The sequence below is a fragment of the Jaculus jaculus genome, chromosome 15 (assembly GCF_020740685.1).
Source record: "Jaculus jaculus isolate mJacJac1 chromosome 15, mJacJac1.mat.Y.cur, whole genome shotgun sequence".
NCBI classification, from domain to species: domain Eukaryota; kingdom Metazoa; phylum Chordata; class Mammalia; order Rodentia; family Dipodidae; genus Jaculus; species Jaculus jaculus.
The window spans coordinates 63,325,904-63,348,736 of record NC_059116.1 but is presented as its reverse complement, the minus strand read 5'-3'; the positions used below and the strand labels follow the sequence as shown (position 1 = coordinate 63,348,736).

The window sequence follows — 22,833 nt, the reverse complement described above, 5'->3', positions numbered from 1 at the left end:
GGTCTCACATGCCCATTATGTGGTACAAGCTTCTGGAGTTCTACTGCATTGGCTGAGGCTCTGGCTCGCCAGGTCTCTGTCTCTCCTCTTTCTGTCTCTGTCTCACTCTCTGTAAAATTTAAAAAAAAAAAAATTAAAAATGAGATAAAGAGAAGGATTTGAGTTCCAATATCCCATTCAACAGCACACCCTTCACATAAATGACTAGAAGGTCACCAGTTGGGCTTTACATGTTAAATGTTTAAATGTTCTACTACCGCATAATAGTGCCATGGACTTGGAATCAGGTCTTTAATACATGGCCTTTGGGGACCACTTAGCCAAACCAAAGCAGTGTTACCCTCAATTGAGATAGATGTGGGAATAGCAAATTTGGGTGGGACATGTGAAGCTTATGTTAGACATGAGCTAGAGACCATAGACAGCGGGTCTCATCTGATGATAAAAGATGTCACTTCATCCTTTAATATTAATAAGAGGCTTAGAACGATGTGAAGCTCATATGAAAAAAGAAAGCAATAGTGATGACAATGTGGGTCATTCCCTTCTCTTGACCGTGTCATTCAATTTGTTTAAAGTAATGAAAGATTTACTTGTTAAACATGCTATATTGGTTATACTCTAGGAGCTAAGGATCCCACACAAGTTTATTTTTTCTTGTCTGTATGGAAACTTCACTTTCTTATCTCCAGTCTACCCTTTGATGATACATTCCAAAGTTTCAAATATAGTTTTGGGGAACTGGAGAGAAGGAATTAAATTTCAAGATAAAAGTTGAAATACACTATATATACATTCAGCCCATATAATTCTAGAAAGTGCCTACTGAGGAAAAAGTTTTTGGAAATAGGAGAAGACTTGCAGTTTGATAGTTAATAGAAAGGCTTTCGTTTTCTAAATATGTTTAGATGAATTAATGACATCAGCTGGATCTCATCTCTAGTTCACTTCATCAGTGACATTGAACACAACACCGACTTCCACTGAGCTCTTACAGTAGTCAGCTATTATGATGATGATAAGCTACTTTAGATTGTTTGTGTTGTTTTTGTTTTGTTTTGTTTTGTTTTAATTTGAACCAAGATTAAAAGGCTTTTCTGGGCTGGAGAGATGGCTTAGCTGTTAAGGTGCTTTCCTGCAAAGCCAAAGGATACTGCTTCAGTTCCTCAGGACCCACATTAGCCAGATGCACAAGGAGGTGCATGCATCTGGAGTTGGTTTGCAGTAGTGGAGGCCCTGGTGTGCCCATTCTTTCACTCTCTCTCCTCCCCCTTTCTCCTTCTCAAACAAATAAACAAATAAATAAATTAAATTTAAATTTAAAAGGCTTCTACTGTGACTTCATGCATACTATGATTTTTCATTTAAGCATACACCATGAAATTGTGCATAAAATTTGGAAAACTACTTCAGGGCATTGGACCAAAAGAATGAAAAAAAGTCATTGGGAGCAGAAATAAGAGACTGATCAACCTTTCAATGCCCCCATCCCCCTCCAACTTCTCCCACCAGTACCTTGTCCATATTGGGTAATTAACAAATCAAATTTGAGTCAAAAGGGAGAATACTAAACTTAATCTCTTCTCCCATATGTTATTTTAATTGTGTATGTTTTGTGTTTAAGCATGGCTCTTTGGGGAAAACAGAATATGTTTACTATAAAGAGGAACATATTCTTTTAGCTCAGTAATTTCGGAAGCAAAAAAAAATTGTCTCTATGGTAAGAAGATGGGAAAGGAATACTATTAATAGATGATAACATTGCCTTACTGCACATTTTACAGTATAAAGGAAAGTCTTCTTAACTTCCCTCCTAAAACTATATTGGGAACTCTAAGTTATGGTAAATAGGTGAGTGGAAGAAAAAACAGCTAGCCATGATCTCTCAGGCTATCAATGAGATACTTCTCACCCTGGACCCTTGGAGGCTTACTTGGTCCTACCATGGCTTGGAGAAAGTCTTTAAAAATACTTCTTGCCTCTTAGTAGCAGTTTGATCGACATTATGGCACTTAAATTCTGGCATCCTGAAGTTGCCAAAGAAATAGACTATCAGCATGGAAAGAGTCTAATAAGAATTGTCTGATATTCTCAACTCTTTCCTAAGTCAAGTTTTGATCCTAATTCCTTTCTCTAGGTTTTTAACTGCCTTCACTTAGTCTAATGTAGTACTTTTCCTTAACATTATACTGTATTCTGTCAGGGTGTTTTTATTCTTTATTTCTCCATGTGACTGAAAGTCTACAATGTTATTTTGAGATTACTGTTAGTAATGCATCCAGTTTTTAGCTGTTCTCCAAACTTTTTGAGATAATCTATCCTTGCTCTATACTCTTTTCCCCTGTACTTCTCTATATTTTTCTTTTCCACTCATTTACTTTGTTACATCCTAACATAATGATATTCTTGATATACCTACTGAAATGAAAAGATAGTCAGAAAATTTACCGTAAAGTAATAAGCGCACTTGCCACACAGCCATGAAGACCTACGCTTGATCTCTAGTACCGCCGTAACTATACAGGCATGGCCACCTACACCTTGACCCCGTCCTGGGGCCAGGGGGCCGAGATCAGAGACTCACTGGAGCTCACTGGCTAACCCATTCTCATGAGAGCAGTGGCAGCTCCAGGTTCAGTGAGAGACTCCATCTCAGGGAAGCAAAAGGAGAAGAGCAATAGAAGAAACCTGATGTTCTCTTCTCATTACCACAAACATGCACAGGGGCAGCATGCATCTGCAGACACATGTGTTTACACTGTACACATGCTATACTACAATACTATACACAAAACAACACCAAAGCATACATATTTTTATAAAACTTGTCTCTTTATAAATGCTGAGATGAGGGCTGGAAAGATGGCTTGGTGGTTAAGATGCTCACCTGCAAAGTCAAAGGGCCCAGGTTTGATTCCCCTGGACCCATGTAAACCAGATGCACAAGGTGTCTGGAGTTCATTTACAGTGGCTGGAGGCTCTGGTGCACCCATTTTCTCTCTCTCTCTCTCTCTCTCTCTCTCTCTCTCACTCTCCCTCTGAAATAAATCATTAAGAATAAAATACAAAAAAGTTAAAATTACATCAAATGGGATTTGGAGTTCATTTTAAAGCCATTTTGCAATTTTCATAAGAAAATCACCTGCTACCTTATAACACACCTTGCTTCAGCCAGATGAGCATTACCTAATTTACCAAACCCCATCCCAATTTTCCTTGCATAGTTTCCATGGTTCATAGCAGTGCTTATGGGAGAAACATACAACCTATTAGGTATTCTCAAGATATCCTAGATATAAACTAAAGGAGAGTTATAAAATTATGATTGAATAATAACAGAATAGTTAAAATCAGTCTACAGTTCCCCAGTACTGTGGAATAAAAACTGAATTTGGGTAGGTAGGTTCACTTGTTTCTAGTAACAAATTGAGCTTGGTGTTTTATAGTCACATCTTAAAAGCCAATGTAAGCAGGGCGTGGTGGTGCATGTCTTTAATCCCAGCACTCAGGAGGCAGAGGTAGAAGGATCGCCATGAGTTCAAGGCCACTCTGAGAGTGAGACCCTACCTCCAAAAACTAAAAAAAAAAAAAAAAAAAAAAAGCCAATTTAAAAGTTCTTTTAGTTGGCTTAAACTATATTTTAGTACATAGTGTATTTAAAACTCCATGGGGTAGATGTGGAGAAGAGCTTTTAATAGTAGCAATATGTCTGTCTTATTGTCTCTAGGTCTATATTTAATAAGAAGGAGTTGCTGGAATTTGCTCAACTTGGCTGCTACTTGGAGTATGATCTCTTTGGTACTGAACTTCTTAACTACCAGCTCAACATGGATATTGATATGCCTGATGATAACAAAAGAATTAGAAGGTAAATATCCTGAGCTTTCCTGTAGCATTCTGTTTTTCCAGCCTTTTTTAGTTTATCATATCTGGGTGAGTATTAGCAGAGATTCGGAAAATAGTAAACAGGCTAAACCACATTCTTGGCAAAGAAAAATATATCTGAGCTGTTTCAGGGTGAAAATCTGTATATTATTTCAAAAAGAAAATGAGTCACACTAAGTAGGCTAAAGCTTAGCAAAGCCTTGACAGTCAGTGCAGATGGCCATTCCAACATGAAGCAGTCTATGCTCCACCCCGCCATGACAAAAAGAGAACAAAAGACATCCTCTCCCTTTGCCCTCTTACATAGGTGACCACAATAAAGCCGTAACTTCCCACAATTAATATCTGAACTTTTTATTAATGGTATTCGTAAAAGCAGTGATTGTAACTTAAATGCTAGAATGTAATATTTAAGCATCATATATTGTAGCCTCCTGAAGTTGTCTAATTCTGAAATCAAACAATTGCATTTATGCTTTGCAGAAGGCAAAGATCGTTTGGTATTGGTCACAGGGTAATATGAAGATTGAATGTAAGGAATCGGAGAGGAGAAACTTATCTGGGATTGACAAAGAAGACTTTAGTTTAGGTGTACTTAGGTCTTGTTATCCCTAAGGTGACACCTAAGGTGAGGTTGTGTAGCTTAGAGCAGAGATTTGGTCTGAGGCGTAAATATAAATGTTACTGGTTTGAATGTCATAGTTGTAATTATGGGACTCAATAAGAGCCCTCAGACGAAAGGATGAGAACGGAGATCTGGGTACACACATATTTAAGGATTTATTTAAGAGTTAGGAACACCACTCATACAGAATTTTTTAGGCTGATAATATCAGGCAAAATGTAATGGATGTCAGTGAGGAGGCAGGCTTAAAGCAAAAGGCTCAAATACCTATAATATGTAGCAGATATCAAATGGATCATGAAGAATGTCCATTGGATTTCATATTTATGAGGGATTTGTTTCACAGCTGGAGAGTATAGTCTCAGAAATAAAAAGGATTAAAGGATGAGTAAGAGGTGAAAAAGGAGGGAAAGAGAAAGAGAGAGCACTTTTTCAAAAAGAGTAGAAGTAGGGCTGAGGAGATGGCTTAGCAGTTAAGGCACTCACCTGTGAAGCCTAATGACCCACTTAAGTCAGATGCACATGGTGGTGCATGCGTCTGGAGCTTGTTTGCAGTGGCTAGAGGCCATGGCATACCCTTATTCTCTCTCTCTAATAAATAAATATAAATAAAATATTTTTAATTTTTTATCATTGTTTATTTACTTATTCATTAGATACAAAGGGACAGAGGGAGCAAGAGAAGGAGAATGGGTGCACCAGGGCCTCTAGCCACTGCAAACAAACTTCAATTTTGCATGCGCCACAATGTGTATCTAGCTAACGTTGGACCTGGAGAATTGAACCTGGGTCCTTAGGCTTATAGGCAAGTGTCTTAACCACTAATCCATCTCTTCAGCCCTACATAAAATATTCTTTATAAACTGTAGAAGTAGAGGGGAAAGGTAGGTAGGGCTGAAGCCAGAAGACAACACAGTATACATGGAAATGTTTCTAAGAGTTTTAACAGTCTATGCAGCTAGGAGCAAGAATTGAGAGAGAGAGAGAGAATGAATCCAGTAATGTAATACCTTGGGGTTGTTAAAGAATGTATATCAGGCATGCAAAAATTTGATCAGCACGTATGGTGTAGCATTCTTTGCTGTTGCCCTGTTCTAAGAGTTTGTTTCACAGGTGACTGAAGGTCAGTATTGGAAATGTTTAATAGATACTCACTTAAAAATATGTCACAAGATGAAAGGTGTTTTAAGGAAATTAACAAATGGTAGACTCTGAACAGAGTCAGTTGGGAGGGTTCTTCTCCATTGAAATGGGAGAGCAGGGATACAGATGAGGGTCTTAGTGAGAAGATCAGGAAACAGGCCACATAACCTTGTCCTTTTGCAAAGCAAACATGGCTTTCTCCTTGGAAAGGAGTGGATTTAGAGCAGGACCTTGGAGATAAGAAGGAAGACTAAGCTGGGTGTGGTGGTGCACACCCTCAATCTAGCACTTTGAAGGCAGAGGTAGGAGGATGGCTATGAGTTCAAGGTCGCCCTGAGAATAGCTAGAGTGAGACCCTACCTTGAAAACCCGAAAACCAAAAAATGCAATAAAATAGATAAATAAAAATAAATCATGGATCCATGACTGCATGGTGGCACCAATACACATGATTTTGTGACTGCTTTCCCCGAAAGATGTTTTGGGTATTAGTCGCAGTATCAATGAAGCACTGTGTGCAGAACATAAAATGCAGACATATAAAGAGATCTAGGATCGAGATTCCATCCAAATTATGTGGGTGATAGCCAGAGGAACAAAGGAAGGTTGAGATGAGGGTCATTGAGTCCAAGCTGGAGGAAAGAAAAATGTACAGAAAAATACATCTCTAGGACTAGCAGATCAAATAACTGAAAGCTTCAATAACCTGGAAAATATATAGTAGAACAGGGTGAGCAGACAAAGTAGAAAGATAGCATGGGATACTGTGGAAAACTGAAAATTAAGATTTCACTGGACAAGAACCAGAGTATATGTGTGAGTATAACCGTGCTTGGGGTAGGAGTAAGCGGTACTGAAATTGAGAAATAATCACTTCACAGTGAGAGTCAAGCATCAATAGTTGAACATATACACTGGGGTGGAGGGATTAATTAGTGCTCAGTTGTATTATTATTTTTTAATATTTTATTTATTTGAGAGAGAAAAGCAGATGCATATATAGAGAGAATGGGGGTGCCAGGGCTCCCAGCCACTGCAAACAAATTCCAGATGCATATGCCACCTTGTGCATCTGGCTTACTTGGGACCTGGGTCCTTAGCCTTCACAGGCAAATGTCTTAACTGCTAAGCCATCTCTCCAGCCCCTCAGTTGTATTACTGATAGTGTTTGTATAGGTGACAGTATTGCTCCACTGGGAATTTGCCCTTCATAGCTCATGGCTTCTGTCACCCCTGCGTATTGTCACCCTCCTCCTAGACCTCAGTGACAGCAGCATCTCTTCTCTTTAGAGACAGGAAGCTGATGCTGTGACACTAGTTACATTAAGTGGTGACTACTTGTGAGCAGTGCACCTTCCTCTGGCTTGACCAAGTCGCTTAAGAACTACTCAAACCACTTCTTTGACAAACATGTTTGTTGTTTCCTTTTGTTTATTTTATTATTTTAATTTATGTGCTCAGGAATACCATTCATATGGGTGAACAGGTTTCCCTAAGGTCCCACTCGTTTGGTCCATACTCTGAGGTGACACAGGCACCTGGCCTTGGAAATGGAGAAGTATGGCAGGTCTGTTTCATCTTCCATGATCTCAGAAACATGATTTTATGACAAATGCCTCGACATATTTTAAGTTCACATTGAAAATGGGAAGTTTACAGTTGGGTTCTACTCCTTCTTCCTAAACCTCTGTGTGGCAGTGAGGCATGTCTTTTGAACCACTGGGGTTGGTATGAGGTTCCCTGATCTTCTGGAACAGAAGAGGATTCAAAATGGAGATCTATGATGAGGGGAAATCGTCGATGGCTTCCCAAGCATTCCTTCTTAACTTCTTTTGCCTATTAGTTCAAGAGCAAAAAGTAGGTTTTGGTTATCTCTTATTGTTCCAAATGTAAACACACTGCATATATGAAAATAAACCAAGTTATATATTATACATATGTATATAAATGTTATGTGGTATTTAAGTCCATAGGTTTAGATGCACACATGTGTACTTAATCTGTACTTAACACCATGCATTGGTTCACTCTGCCCAGTTATAGCTCATGTTAATAATGGAATGACCTTTTGAGTTATGTGTGTTCCCATACCCCACTGACCTCCCCCATGTCTTAAACACTTGATTTTCATCATTTATCACCATTCCTTTTTTAGCCATAGTAATCTGAAATCTCTGAAATGCAGGAATGTAGAAACACACTTCTGCCTACCTCTGGTTTTTAGCACCAGAAATTCTGTGTCTAACACCTGTTTTCAATCTTATGCTCCATTTCTCAAATCTTATTATATCTCTGCCTTTTCACACTTTGTAGTCTCTCTAATATTTGTTTGCAAAACACGAACTCATTTGTATTGCTATAATTACTATGATTTTTTGTCTTCTCATCTGTAGTGTTCCTCCCTTCTGGCAGCAGCTCTCTAGTTCCGGTTTGCACGGTGGCTCACCATGGGAGATGAACTCTCCGAGCAGGCACGTGTGGGCACATTTCCCTCATAACATATGATTGTGTTACAGGAGCCTGAACATTATCTTACTCATGAGATCTCAATTCTTAGCTTCATGAATGCTAAAGATTCCAATATAAATACAAGGATCTTATTCATTATATACTTTTTTCATTACTACTTGTGTTTCAAGGTGTGACAAAAGACATCTTACAGGAATTTGTTTATCCATAGGTCGCCTCTGTAGCTGTGAAATACCATAAATCTCAGATGGCAAAAAGGAATTTAAAACTTTGAGAAATTCTCAGGAAAGAAATCAGGGAGAAAGTGTATGCTGAAAGCTCTGAGTCTGTGGTAATTCCTTTGCAGGTGTGAATCAAAGGGCAAGACTGAGGCTCAGCAGTACATATTCATTCTGTCAAATCTCTTCTTAAAAAAAAAAAAAATTGTGTAACATCCTTTGCTGTTGCCCTGTACTAAGAGTTTGTTTCACAGGTGACTGAAGGTCAGGACTGGGAAGCAAATGACACCACAAACCTCAAACATTTATGGGAAAGGCATGGGGCCCATGTGCAAACCTGCTGAAAGATGGTTTCCACAGTGCACCGTATAGACCTTCTGCCACCTGCATTCCTTTGACCTTCAAATGTCTGGTCTAACTTTCAATGATAACTTATCTTAAAGGCTGCTTTCTCAGGGCTGGAGAAATAGCTTAGAGATTAAGGCACTGGCCAGCAACACCTAAGTACCCAGGTTCAATTTCTCAGGACCTATGTAAGCCAAATGCACAAGGGGATGTGTGCTTCTGGAGTGTGTTTGCAGTAGCTGGAGGCCCTGGTGTACACTTTCTCTCTACCTCTTTCTCTATTTCTCTCTCAAAAAAAAAAAAAAAATAGGTGGGGGTTGGAACTATGTTCTCAGAGGGCCATACTTTGTGCCTGCAGGGTTTTTTTTTTTTTTGTTTTTTGTTTTGTTTTGTTTTGTTTTGTTTTTGGCTGTGGTACCTCTTGTTTTGATTACCATTGTAGTTATTACATAGGATTTATGCCCAAGAATGCCAAGAAATGCTATCTATGGAAACAAAAAGAGTGTCTTTCAAATAATCAGCTTCTACAGAAAAGGACTGTCTGCATATCTAACTCCATTTGAGATGGTTGATGCCCACAGGACTGTAAAAGAATCCCAAAGAAGAGTCACACCTCTGACATCAGAGACCTAAAGAAATCAGCACAGATGCTGCCCAGAGTGTAGTCACATACAGATGGTAGCTGACAGGAGGTGACTCACTGCAGATTACAGCATTTAACCAAGCAAAGAGGATTACATTTTTAGACAATAGCCAAGAAGCTATTCTTTAGTCAGCTGAACATAAATTTAAAGGAACTTCTTGTTGTTTTAGTAGTTTTGTTGGCAAGAAAGGAAGACAACAAAAACATGTGGTCAATTTAACCTAAGGCTCAGACACTACCACTGTATCAAAATTCTTTTACACTTCAAAGGGAGAAATACCTTTGCCAACCCATTTTCATTCACTACATAGCTGCTTATCATATGCAAACCACTGATTTTACTCAGTATTTGATTTGTGTGAAGATTCCTGACGTTGCTATATTTTACTCACAGATACCCACTGAATTTATTTGTTGAATAAAAAGAGAGAGAGATCTCTAGAGAAGCAATTTAGACAGTAGAGCTGAATACAAAAATCTCAGTGAAATGCTGCTGTGGCCCTTCATTGAAACCTGCACAACCACTGGAAGCTCTCTTTAGTGCAGCACTGTCAGAAATATCTCAGGCTCTGTGTGCACAGGACAAGGACCTAGTTCCTACAAGGATGCAGAAATACCTTCACCATCAGCACACAATACTTATAAAGGGTCTCCCAGTACACATGCCACAGTGAAAGGCAGAATCTCCAGAACAAGCACGATAGGTTTATGAGTAAAAGTTCAAAACCCCCTGAAAGTCTAAAATGTGTGGCTAATGGCATGTAATGAGTTAACACTTTTTACAGGGTGCGTTTCCTGGTGGATGAAGGATATGAAGATCGAATTCTGATAGCACACGACATACACACAAAGCATCGATTGATGAAGTATGGAGGTCACGGCTATTCTCACATACTCACCAACATTGTTCCTAAAATGTTACTTAGAGGTATAACTGAGAGTGTACTTGACAAGATACTGATAGAAAACCCTAAGCGATGGCTGACTTTTAAATAGCATGGTTGTGTATGAATTTATATGTGGAGTATCAAATTTGCAGAGAATACTCAGTGATTTCAAATCCACTGTGACACATTAACCAGAGCTACTTGGACTAATGAGTGATTACTTCCTTCCTGTGAGAAAGAGAGGAGTTTGCCATATCTGAAACTGACATTTGCCTTAACAAAATAAATCCAGAAGTGTGTATTTCAGAACAAGGCCGGCAAGTCTATATCCCGTAAGAGCAGTGGGGGGTGTGTGGCTGGGGATGACACTCCTTTGTTCTCTGACTCTGAGATGCAACACTTAAGAAAATGGAAAGGGTTTCTAGTTAAGTTGCCCCCTTCTGGAGCAACCTAATGTTTCTTGTAATATTGATGATCCTACTAATTATCCTGCTGTTCTGTAACTAATGCTTAATGAATAATATGGCTCTTTGAAACAGCTTTTCAACAATGGAAGTTAAATTTTGAGGGGTGTCTTCAAAGAATACTGTAATAAACTCACCAATTCACAAGAACAAAAATGACTTGGGAAATTAATTATCTGTTTTCTACCTATATCTGTGTACTTATAATGAGTCAGCTTTGATGCCTATGACCATTTGGTATCCATTTTTGCTGTCAACTTTTTGTTGCAAATTCTACATAAGAACATATAACAATACTTAATTATAAAAATTCAATCACAAAAGTCAAAATATATTACATAATATAGTTTAATGAATCATTACATTTATAATAACAAAGGCCACAGTTTAATTAATTCATAATATGTAATGCAAAAAATGAGAAAAGTTTGCCTTGTATGTTTTCCCTTTATTTCATTTACCATTTGTTTGTTTTTCCTGGGGTCTAAAGAGAAGGTTAGATCTTTTTGGAAATGATAGTCAGATTCTAAAGACTGTTCTTTAAAATATATCCAGCCATGATATTTTGTACAAATAAAGCCTTTTAAAAACTCATGGTTAAAACTCTTGATGGTTGTGCCCTGTTGTTTGTGCATCCTTGGTGTGTTAGTTGGTGTCCCAAACAAATCTCTCATCTCTGCTGCCAGTTCTTTGATAAATGCATGTTGTTCAGTAGAAATTAAACTACTGCGATTCATTTGTGACTTATCTTGTATATTATAAAGGCCAAATAGAATTAGTCAGTATTCTCGAGGAATGGGCTAAGTGTTTTTGTCCTATAAATCATGACAGTTACTCAGACCAAGGCATTTAAACACAGTAAACACCACCTTCAGATGGGAACACTATGCATAACTCTTGGAAAGCTGAACTTTGCTAAATGAAAGGTTTTTCAGCTGGTCATAGATGATCCAGCTTCCTGTGTATTAGAACAGAAAGCATGAAAGAGAAATGAGCCAGGAGAACACACCAACTCCTTTACAGAAAAAAAAAAAAAAATGCAAATGCCCTTCACCAGTAAAACAAGCAGATTTTTAAATCTCTGTTTTCGAAGTCTACTTATCAGAGTCTTTAAAGGCAACTGCAATGAGAACAGACTTTTCATTTTAAGAATGGAAGTTGTGTATGGTAGGATGTATTCACATGCGTTTTGATCTTTTCCTTTGACTAAAGAGATGGCTTTTGGCCATGTATTTTCACTAGAGAAAGGGTCTGCACTACTGTCAGCTTCAATCCACCTGAGACAAAAGAAAAAAAATTGCTTAAGTCAAATGCATGTAATTCATAGACATTGTGAAGGAGAGCTACTTGGTTTCCATGTCCTGATATTAAACAGTCTGCCAGAGAATGCAGCTAAAGTATCGATTGGCATATGGTAATACAGCAGCTATAGGCTTAACTCACATACATATGAAACATAGACATCTGAACCTAGTGAAATATCACTTTCTGGATAACTCTTACAGATACGTCATTTTTTTTTAAATTTTTGCTACTCTATATATTTTTGTCATCTAAAATATATTTAACCCAAAATAAGTCAAATAATTTATGCATGGTTCTGTGTGAGTATACACATAGACTTTTTAAATTAATTTTTGAGGCTATACAACCACTGTGCCTTGTGGACTGAAGCCACTTATATATGTATATATAATATTTCATCTAGTATATATATATATATATATAAATATGTGTGTGGCATATACTTATATAAAAGATATACACTTTGTTGTCACATTGGATCTATGTGAAACTGTTAATTTTGAAATCACCTCAGGCCACAGATTTGTAGTAACTATTTAAAGGCCTTTCTTAGTGTCCCCTTGGTGATGCATGCGGTAGCTCAAATTAAACCTTTGTGCACTGGGTTATGAATAATCTTTTGTTCCAAAGAAGGCAAAAGCCTCAGTTTGTTTGAATACTAAAGAATAATTTTATCTGACTGTCCAAGTGAATCTAAATATATTCTATTGATGAAATGGACACATAAGGGATTTTCTAAATACTGCACATAATTACACATTTTCACACTTAGGGGGAATCCTATGATACAATTTCAGCTCTATTTTTAAAAACTATCACCAGAAAAGAAAAAATTCATATGAAAAGGAAAAAAATGTGAAAACGATCATAGGCTTGGGAATTCCCACAAATCCAGAAAATTCCAGGTTAAGGCTTGAAGTTGAACCATTCCAGGTCTAGCTCTAAAGTTAACAAGAGTACAAGGCAAAACAATGTCTTTGGGGGCAAGCAGCATCACTTCAATCAGACCTTCTCCTGCAGGGTAAAGTGACTCCTCCCCTCTATGAATGGACTCCAAGGATCATAATAAGCAAGTGAAGTTACAAGAACCAAAGCTGACATATGGATAAAAGCAGCAAGATCACAGTACACCAAAGTATCATATATATTGAAGAAATAATTCAGTGTCTTAGATTTTTCTATAAAAATTTGTGATCTATATAGGACTTCATTCACATGGACACTAACAATACGGAGTATTTGCTTTGGCGGTAGTGGATCACACATCTGCTTATCTTGCTTTAAATACTTTTTACATAATGTTTCTGAGTGATACAGATGTGAGTCAGGTAGCTTTTGATTTCCCCACATATACACACCGAGGTGCCCTGCCATCGGCATCCCCTGGGATCCTTGAGTCACTGACGTTAGCCATACGAATCCAGTGTTCAGACTCAGAATCATAAGCTCAGTTTCTGCATTCTCAGTCTGCATAAATAATAAATCCAGAAAACGTGCTGTATTTGTTGTTGTTTCCTCCGTGGGCTTTCCCACCGTCTAACTTGATGTAGACTTCATCTCCCGGCTCTAGATGGAGGACCACACTGTTGCTGGCATAGTCGTAATTCTGATCAGCATCTTGCGCAATTGCACTAGCACGCACCTGTGGTAAACAGACAAGAGTTAGAGTTCATGAAAGAAAATCCTCGAGTTTTCCTGCTTGCCATTCCCACCGCACCATAGCAGACTTGCTGCCCCAGCAGAGTGTGGCATGGGGACATTCGCCTTGGCCCTGTGCTTTGTAAGAATATTTCTGTAGCTGCTTCAGCTATATTACTGGAAATGAGAACAGAGAAAACATTGCTCTAATAAAGGACAGTCTAGCAATCTTTGCTATTATAGTAAACAAAATATAGCAATTTTATCTCTTTCTAAATTACTACTTATAATTCCTTGAATCTCTGGGCCCTGTTACTTTTTGCAATAAAAATGGTAGTATTGTTTTGCATTTTAATTTAAGCCAAATAGCAACATTCTAGCCAAATGTGTTAGTGCAGAAGTTTAACTCAAACTTCAGTTGTTTTTCATAATTACTAGAAAATTGTTGTGTCCAGAAAGAAAGACCCAGGGAAATACCACTTTGCTACAATACAGAAGAAAAAAAGGAGGAAATCCCTTAGATTTAAGGCTTTCAAAACCTAATATAAGCAAAGCCCCCCTTAACCATGCTATTTCACAAGCTTAATTCATTTAACCATCTTTGGTTATGTCACCCGTATTTGAAGAGTTCCTTTTTCTTTTGTGTCTCTTTATCATTTAGTATCATTTTTAATCTTTCAAGTACTTAAATAAACAATTTAATTTCAGTGGATCTAAGTTAAAGAAAGAACTGAATTTCTACTATTGCAGTCTGAATTTTCTAGAATTCTCAAATGATTTCATTGCACATCCCTTTATATTTAGGTGATTTGAAATGTGTGGCTTCTTGTGAAGATTGGGGTTTAATATAATTTGCTTATGCTGCATCGTTAGTCTTATTAGTGAGTTGATTAACATTTGCAAACAAATTGCCTATCACATAATGTCATGTGGACATTCTGTCACATTCTCCACTCAAACTAGGCTTCATATTCATTTAGGTATATTTTGATTCTGCCATGGAGCAATCTTTCAGTAGTCAGCTTGAGTGTGATTGATTTCAGTAACATATCTTCTACTCTGACCTGTTTCTATTCCACTATAATGATATTTCCATGAATAACACAGCAAATGATTTAGTGGTTTTGTAAACCTGCACTTTGTAATAATGCATGACTTGGGGTGCAATATGCTAGATTTTATCACTTGGCAAAATGAGAGAAATGAGACATAAGTCAAGAATTTCCAGGCATTTCTTTCAAAATTTAAATGATAGGTTTTCAAATTAAATTTTCATGGGATAATATGTTCTCATATTAATGCTGAAATGTTATAAAAGGAGAAAAGCTCTTTGGCACTGCTGAACTTGGGAAGTAATTCGAGCAGTATTTTCAAAATTTTCTTTCTGGGCATCGTATAGCAAAAGGAGAGAAGGGCTTAAAGGATTTAGAATTGCTGAACACTGTGCTAACTGGCATTAATGTAATGAAGGCAATAATTAGGTATTATGTAATTATACTCAGAAGTATTGAATCAGATGTGTACTCCAGTAGTGAGGTGATCTGATTTGGCCATTAAATAACACATTCAAACTTCATAATATTTCCCAGGAATAATCATCATTTTGTATAATCTGAATGCTTTAAGTCATTAATTTCATCTAGTTATTAATTCCCAGTGAAAATCTACATAAGGAAACTATCATTATTATGACTTGAATTTTTGAGCATGTAGACTTTTAATGGATGAGAAAAATTAAAATACAAAATAGCAATTAACTGTTAGTAATATGTTTATTAATCATTCAACCCAATATATTTCTCAGCTGTTATAAATATCCAGACACACATTTTATTTGGTTCAGGTCTTTAGTATATTTCTATGAATGCTGTCCTCCTTCATTGTTCTCTACATGAAGGTGTTTGGGAACCAAGACACATTCAAATCACTTGATTGAGAAATTGTAATCTTAACAATATAGCATGCAGTTTTTAATGTTACAGGGTAAACCATAAAAGCAAGTAAATATTGCCATTTTTAATTCAATGGGTGAAACCAGTCAAACCTGCAAGAGCATTCGATGATTCCACACACTGGAAGGTTATACTTAATGCTTTTCACTTCCTTTGTTGGATAAAGCCATATATTGCTTGGTAATGAAAAGTAATGCTCTAAGATTTTAACCTATTCTGTACCATATAACTTTCCCTATAACAAAATTGTCATCCAATAGTATACATAATTTGAGTATGCCTGCTCACCTCATCTTACTCTAAAGATATAACTGGACTTGAAATTTCAAGCTCCAGGATCTATCTCAATGACTTCAGCAATTCTTCCTTTGAGCCATCAAATTGTTTTGGAAGATATATGCTCACACTGAGCACATTTTCAGCTTCCTAAATACCCACAGATTTCAGCATTTTGTCAGGGAATAGAATACATCCTTTTTTAAGCCCAATATACTATTTCTTCCTAAATTCACTTTAATACTTTCTTTAATTATGTTTGCTTTATCTGCTTTAAATTCAGTCTGAGTGTCTCTGTTGCTAAAAGGATAACTAAATTGGCATATCATTAATCTCTCTAACAAGTGAACATCAAACCACAAACTCTTCTTTCCAATATAGCTCATGCTCACTAGTATCATACATAATAAATTCTTAAAAGTAAATAGCCAGTCTTTAATTATTTTACAGTTACTCATCTTGAGCCAATTCAGTTTTATTATAGTGACTTATTAAAATGGCATTGTAGTGATTGTGATCAGAAAATATTTTTTATGTTTTCAGTTATAAGTATACAAACATTTTTTTAAACTCCCATGTCTACCTACAACAATATGAGCCCAATCCTTACCTTTCGTTGCATTGTGTTAGGCTCTCAAAAACTATTAAGATGAATTTAGATTGATAGCTTCATGGGGAATATGGGCATTTTAGTGGTACATTGGTGAGACTGTAATAGGTTTATATAGTTTTAGCATAATCTTATTATTGAGGGTTTATCATTATACACAATATTTATGGTAACATTTAATAATTTAATGGATGTTTATGTTCTCATAATTTCATTTTCAATGCACTTCAGTGGAATCATAAACAAAAGGTTAAGTGGCACATCAAGCTAATTTACTGGCCTGTGATGTTTCCATCAGATTCCTATCCTTAACACAAAGTGCAAGTAAAATGGCTCTGGTATTTTTGTGGGACAGAGGTGTTACTCCCTTTTAGGGGGAACTGCATTTTTTCTTATTTAACTTTTGTGCTTCTCAAGATCCACTAATCCATCACACACGGACATGGATCTCTGAGTTTCTCTTTTATGAAAACAAACTAGGTCAGTTCAGATGGGGAAAGTGTCATTCTAAGTGATCAGACAAGATTATGATTGAAAATTAAGGATAAGCATTTATTTAAAATTAATAAAAAAGAGCTTTTTACAAGATTTCCTACTCATCATTGACTGCAGACCAGACTTTACACAACAGTCCTATTCTAGAGCTAAAATTTCTCAGCCATAATATTGCAATCATATTTTCTAAAATAGTCCACCCTGAACTCAAAAATATCATTTACCAGTATACATTTATTTTTCTGAATTACCTGTTGCATACCTTTTGTAGAAACAGCAACTTAATTTTGTCAATGGAAAATGTTGGAGACTTTCTTGTTTACCTGCTTTCCTGGTCCCCACAGAATGTGTGTACTAAAGTGATACAAGGAGCTCCAAACAAGGAACGAATGTGAAAAACAAAACACACGTAGAACTCCTAAAAAGAATGCTCTTCTTAGAACCAGTGAAATGTAGACCCTGCATTCTGGACAGCAACATCTAAACTAATTTAATTGTATTGCTTTCTGGGGTTTCTTGCGATCTCCATTCCCACACAGTTAAAAAATGTGACCATTTTTATATTTGTTTGCAAAACTAGAAATGTTAGCCCATTTTAGTGGATATGTTGAAAAAAAACGAATCACTTCAGCCTAACAGTATTTTCCAAATCTCACTTTTGAGTCAGAAGAGAGCCTATTTCTAAATAAAGGGGCTCCTCAAGACTGCCTGCTGGGAGGGAGGGGTGCTATCATAAGCCCTTTTGATATCCTGACACAGTCCCTCTGTTTTGGAACAGTCAGTCTTGCCCTTTGCCACTTACCTGTAACTGTCTATCCCACTGCTCTGTGACTTTTATTTCTCTTAGTATTATTTTGATACACAATAACTATAATTAACAACCCTGTCAGTGCCTCCTGGTGGCCATTTTCTTCGTTTTGTTCTATGTGCACTGTGGGTTCCCTGAGCTATTTGTAGGAAGGGGTAAACAAATTAAAAAACATGGAGCATACATTTAGGGCGTTCATTTTTCATTTTTAATAGAATTTTGACACTAAATTTGGTCTTGATAAGAAATCTTGCCTTAACAGCACTGAAGAAGAAAAGCGAGCTTCGCTAAGGTCTGAATTTCAGAGCATCAGTGACCTGAAGCCCAGTAGCCCTGGTTAAGTCAAAGCTGCTAGATGAAATGAAGCCCCTTGACAGCCATGGTCAGGTCCCTGGGCCTCTATCAGTGTCTCTCAGTAATCAAAGTTTACCCCCCTCCAGAGGGGTGCTCAGACCAGACCTCCCCCAGTGTTTGCTCACTTAAGAGTGCAGAAGGTCCCCCTACACTTTCAGATAGTTACAGATGTTTTCCTCCTGTGACCTAAAGATCAAATAAACATGCTTCGGATTTGCACTGACCGGTGAATCTTTCTAGCAAATCATCAAGTATCCCAGGCAAGACACTACAGACCCGTGGCGCCCAAGTCAGCGCCTACCAGCCCAGGAAAGGACAGGGCCTGCTTTACAACCAACGAGACCCCTGCTGCGGAGTGCGAGGTGGAAGCCAGGGGCTAAAAAGACCCTTTCACAGGTGCCCAGAGGCTCGCTGACCGGGAGGACCCGGAGCCCCGGGGTTCAGCTCTGACCCTTAACTTCGGGCCCTCTTCCCCAGAGTACAGTGTGAGTTCCCTGTTTGATTGCGAACTGTTTTACTTTTATCGTTTAAACACCAACCGCAACTTTACCTTTTCCTAGCATCCCCTGTCTTTCCGGATCTTCGCAGCCGGACGCCAAACCCGAGTTGAAATTTCAGAGTGAGTTTCCCCACCCCAGCGGCCCCTCCAGCCTGCGCTCGGGCGCGGCGCGGCTGGAACCCACTCCTGGGGTCTCTTCTCCCTGGAGCCCCGGTCTGTCTCCCCCCACCCCACAAACTGGAGGCGCTGACACGCCCACTTTAGGGATCCTCAGGCGCTCCCCATTCCCGGGAAAGGCTGGAAGCGACCCTACTGCTGCTAGAGGATCCCAAGTGGGCTGTTCCGGACTTCCCAGGGTCCAAGCTCTACACTTGGGGCATCTCACCCCTGGAGGGTCGCGCGGGCCTGACACCCCAGAGACACCCCATTCCAGGCCACCGGGCGCTTCCCAGCCCGGAAGACCCCCGCTTCACCGCCGGGTGGCCGCGCCCTGCTTCCGCGCACTCCCACCCCGTCTCGGGGTCTCCTCCCCCGGGCCCGCCCGCTCCTTGCCGCCGGGCTCACCTGGTTGTTCTTGCAGAGGTCGGCCCACATGCTGGTGCCGTCGCCTCCGCGCATCAGGACGTGGTAGGTGAAGAAGTAGATGCCCGGGATGGAGCAGGTGAACTTGCCCGTGGTGGGATCGTAGTGGTTCCCCAGGTTGGTGACCACGTCGTCGAACTTGAGCACCTCATAGCCTTCGTGCTGCCGCTTGAGGCCCGCGTAGAAGGCGATCTTGGGCACCGTGCTGTAGGTGGCCGCGCTGATGGCCCCGGCCGCGTTCAGGCCGGGCGCCCCCGGAGGGCCCGGCAGGCCTTGGCGGCCGGGTTCACCCTTCTCGCCCGGGGGCCCCACGGGGCCTGGCGGCCCGGGCTCGCCGGGGGGCCCGCGCGGACCAGCCTTCCCCGGCCGGCCGGCCTCGCCTTTGGGGCCCTGGATGAAGGTGGGCAGGGACTGCATGAGGCCGCGGTCGGGCGTGGCGGCGGTGCTGGGCGCCTTGGTGCCCCCGTAGGGGTCGCAGACCATGCGGCAGGTGCCCAGCATCTCGTAGTGCGCCGACGTGCCGGCGGAGCTCACCAGCACCGGGATGAGGATGACCAGCAGGAGCACCATCACCACCCCCAGCGCCCCGGCGGCGATCAGGCGCCTCCTGCTGCCCACCAGCCGGCTCAGCGCGGGGCGATCCTCTTGTCTGCTTTTGGACAAAATTTTGAAGGTTGGGCGGGGACCTCTTCAGAGCCGAAAACAATACCCCTACGAACCCCAAGTCCCCCGGGCGGGCGCGCACCGGCCGCTCCTGGCCGGCTGCCGCTCCCCCCGCCGAGGCTGCTGCTGGGGAGGGAGCTCGGGCTCCGAGCGCCCGGAGCGCAGGTCCCGAGTCGGGGTGCAGGCTGGGGGCGGGGTGCCGGGCGCCCCGCCGCCTCGGGTCGCCCCTTCGCACCTGTGGCTGCCGGCGCGGGCACCGGCGCAGCCACCCGGAGCCACCGGCCGCCTGTCGCGCTCGCCCAGCCGCTCGCACTTTTATGCCACCGCTGCCGCGATCGACTTTCCCGTTTTTGCCGACTGCGCCAGTTCGCACCAACTTTCCGTCTGAAGTTGCCTTTTCCTGCCTCCTCCTTCTTTTCGTTCGCTCGCTCGCTCGGTTCGTCCGTCCGCCGCCTTTTTTTTTCCTTCCTCCTTTGCAACCACCAAAGCTCTAATAGAGGCGCACCCCCAAAGCCCCGCCGCGCTGGCCTGACGAGCCCGGGGCCAGGCGCCCCCCCTCCCCGAGGGTGGCTGGCGCGATCCCGCCCGGCGGAGCTCAGGCCCCGCGCCTGGGAGCTAGCGAGCCGCGGCGAGCGCCGCACCGCCGAGAGCGAGAGCCCGGAGCCGAGCGAGAGAGACCGAGCGCAGACTTCTGCCTGGGTACCAGCTGCCAGGAGAAGAGGAGGCTGACAAACGCGCGCCGGAGCAATTTATAGGAACCCAAGGCACAGAGGAAGGGGAGCCGCTTTGGCATCTCTTCGCAGCATCTGCTCTGCTCATCCCACTCAGAGAGAGTTTGGCATTACTCTGACAATGTGGGAATTTTTTTTTCGGCCTCTCCCTCCCCCCCCCCCCACCTCTCTGCACATGGATGAACAGTGAAAGCTTGAATACTCCCTTGCCTAACCCTGGCGCTGGCAGTGCTCTAGGGGACAGCTGCGTGACAGAACCCGAGGGTCACACCTAAGCCTCCTCCAGTGCCAACAGCTCTTGGAGGGTGGAGGTGAGGGTTGGCGACAAGATCTCTGTACTGGCTCACCTACCATCACTGCTTCAGGTGCTTTTCAAAATGCCACTTTTAGCATACGGAGGGCCTTTAAGAATTTTCAGATGGTAGGAGTGATTTTTTTTTAACCTTAAGATATTCCTCCACAGCCTTCTAAATGAAATAAGATGTTACCCTGAGAGCAGTGAGGTGTATTTAAAAATCAAAGGACATTTTTTTGGTTTTAAATGAACACGGTCCACCACCTCAAGGAGGGGAGGGTTGCTTCTTTTAACAAGTGATGCGCAAGGAACAGAGTGCACTTGTACACTCCGCAGGCTGAGGCGTCCAGCTGCCCTTCAGCAGATACTGCCGTTGGACTTGAAGGTACATTTGCTTAAAGGCGTGCTACATGCATGAGAAATAATCACTTGTCAGAATGCCTTCAAAAGTCTTACAGTAAAGCAAGCAGCCTTTGCACAAGTGCAAGGACTTCCTACGGGTCAGAAGGAGTTCTATAAGCTCCATAGCAGCTCTCCCAGATGTACATCCGGGAGGGGAAGCAGGAGAAATGCAACAGAGAAGAGGCCCTAGTAGCAGTGAAAGGGCAGAAAAGGACCCGATTGGATTTCAAATGTTAATAGAAAGCCCCATAGTAGATATTAGGTGAATTGCCCTACCAACACATACGTAAGACACACAAGAGTGGCTTAAAATAAATAAGTAGAATTGATTCCAAAATCATACTCTGCATTCAGGAGCAATAGATGTCAATCAAACAAGGGTGACATTTGCTTGTCAATACGGGATGATGGCTGGGAAGACAGTTACTTATTACATCATGGTGAGAATCTTAAATGAGAATCAGAAACAAATAAGACTATAGAGAGCAAATGATGCCTACATCCCTGGCGACCATCAGCAGGCAGGCTGAGATCTTGGCCGTGGGCTCCACAGCGTGGACATGTCTTCAAGCTTCTGCAAATCCCTCACACTACCCCGCTCAACAGTTAAGTCCGGGCTTTCTTGTCTGAAAACAACAACAAAAACGGTCAGATGAGCATAGAGAAGAAAACGGAGTCTTTCTTGTAAAAGGAATGTCAGTCACCCGGTGCTTCCCCAGTCAACAGGAAGGAATTGGGTTGTGCAGCGGGCAAGGCCCTGCTGCCCAGGCCCCTCCCCCCCCCCCCCCCCCGCGGCTTGTAGCTATTGATACTGGAAGATAGTCATTTCCACGTCTCAACCCCTGAACCTTTGCTTTTGGGTAGTGGTTTTACAGAGTCTTCATGTACCTAGGACATATTTATACATGTTACTGTAATTATTTTGTCTACTTTAGCTATATAATTTTCAAATTTTAGGCAGCAATCCCAAAGTAAGATCTCTCCTGGCCACAAGACCTACTTCTATAGCATACCTGGCTGGCTTCTAAAAGTCACCTTTCTTCTGGAGGAGAAAAATGGCACAATGGTGCTGTCAATGGAGGGAAATGTACTAATAACTCCTCCTTGGTGCACCAAACTATCAAAATTTGTAAGACTTCTTTATTGCTAAGGAGAATATGATAGGGATTAAAAAAAAAAAAAGGAGTTTTTAAGAAGTAGAAATAAGGCCAGGTGGCGCATGCACTCAGGAGGCAGAAATAGGAGGATCACCATGAGTTCAAGGCCACCCTGAGACTACAAAGTGAATTCCAGGTCAGCCTGAGCTAGAGTGAAACCCTACCTCCAAAAACAAAAACAACAACAAAAAAAGTTAAATTTAAGAAGTAGAAATAAATCCTTACCAAAAGCCTAGTACACAAAGAAGCTTCCCATTAAGATGCTCATTTTATGGGGAGAACCCAAGGAGGTCAAGGAATACGAAAGTTGAGATGGCCCCCGCATTGCTCATGCAGATGGACAAACCAAGAGCTTTGTGGAGGGTCGGGACTGTCCAGTGAGCTTGC

The 22,833-nt window shown here is 41.0% G+C and overlaps 2 protein-coding genes across 3 annotated transcripts in view; one reads left to right on the top strand and one right to left on the bottom strand.

Annotated features, from left to right (window-relative positions):
• Pter (phosphotriesterase related) overlaps window positions 1-11,282 on the top strand; it is a 95,395-nt gene extending 84,113 nt beyond the window's left edge. For both annotated transcript variants that reach the window (XM_004662358.2, XM_045135201.1), the window contains exons 4-5: window positions 3,728-3,868; window positions 10,114-11,282. In XM_004662358.2, the coding sequence (XP_004662415.2) occupies window positions 3,728-3,868; window positions 10,114-10,324 (352 nt within the window). In that variant the 3' untranslated portion in view covers window positions 10,325-11,282. The remainder of the gene's footprint in view (window positions 1-3,727; window positions 3,869-10,113) is intronic.
• Window positions 11,012-19,972, bottom strand: C1ql3 (complement C1q like 3). The gene is made up of 2 exons (XM_004662356.2): window positions 19,181-19,972; window positions 11,012-13,626 (listed from the first exon to the last, which is right to left on the bottom strand). Exons 1-2 carry the CDS (start codon window positions 19,766-19,768, stop codon window positions 13,447-13,449), a joined length of 768 nt encoding a protein of 255 aa, XP_004662413.1. The 5' UTR covers window positions 19,769-19,972; the 3' UTR covers window positions 11,012-13,446.
• Between the last annotated feature and the right edge of the window lie 2,861 nt (window positions 19,973-22,833).

What these genes read in the sequence shown, in the direction of transcription:
- C1ql3 (XM_004662356.2), bottom strand. Translation starts at nt 19,768, where the DNA reads ATGGTGCTCCTGCTGGTCATCCTCATCCCGGTGCTGGTGAGCTCCGCC. An exon ending in ACCTCTGCAAGAACAACCAG is followed by an intron (nt 13,627 to 19,180) that starts GTGAGCCCGGCG and finishes TGTTTACCACAG; the next exon opens with GTGCGTGCTAGTGCAATTGC.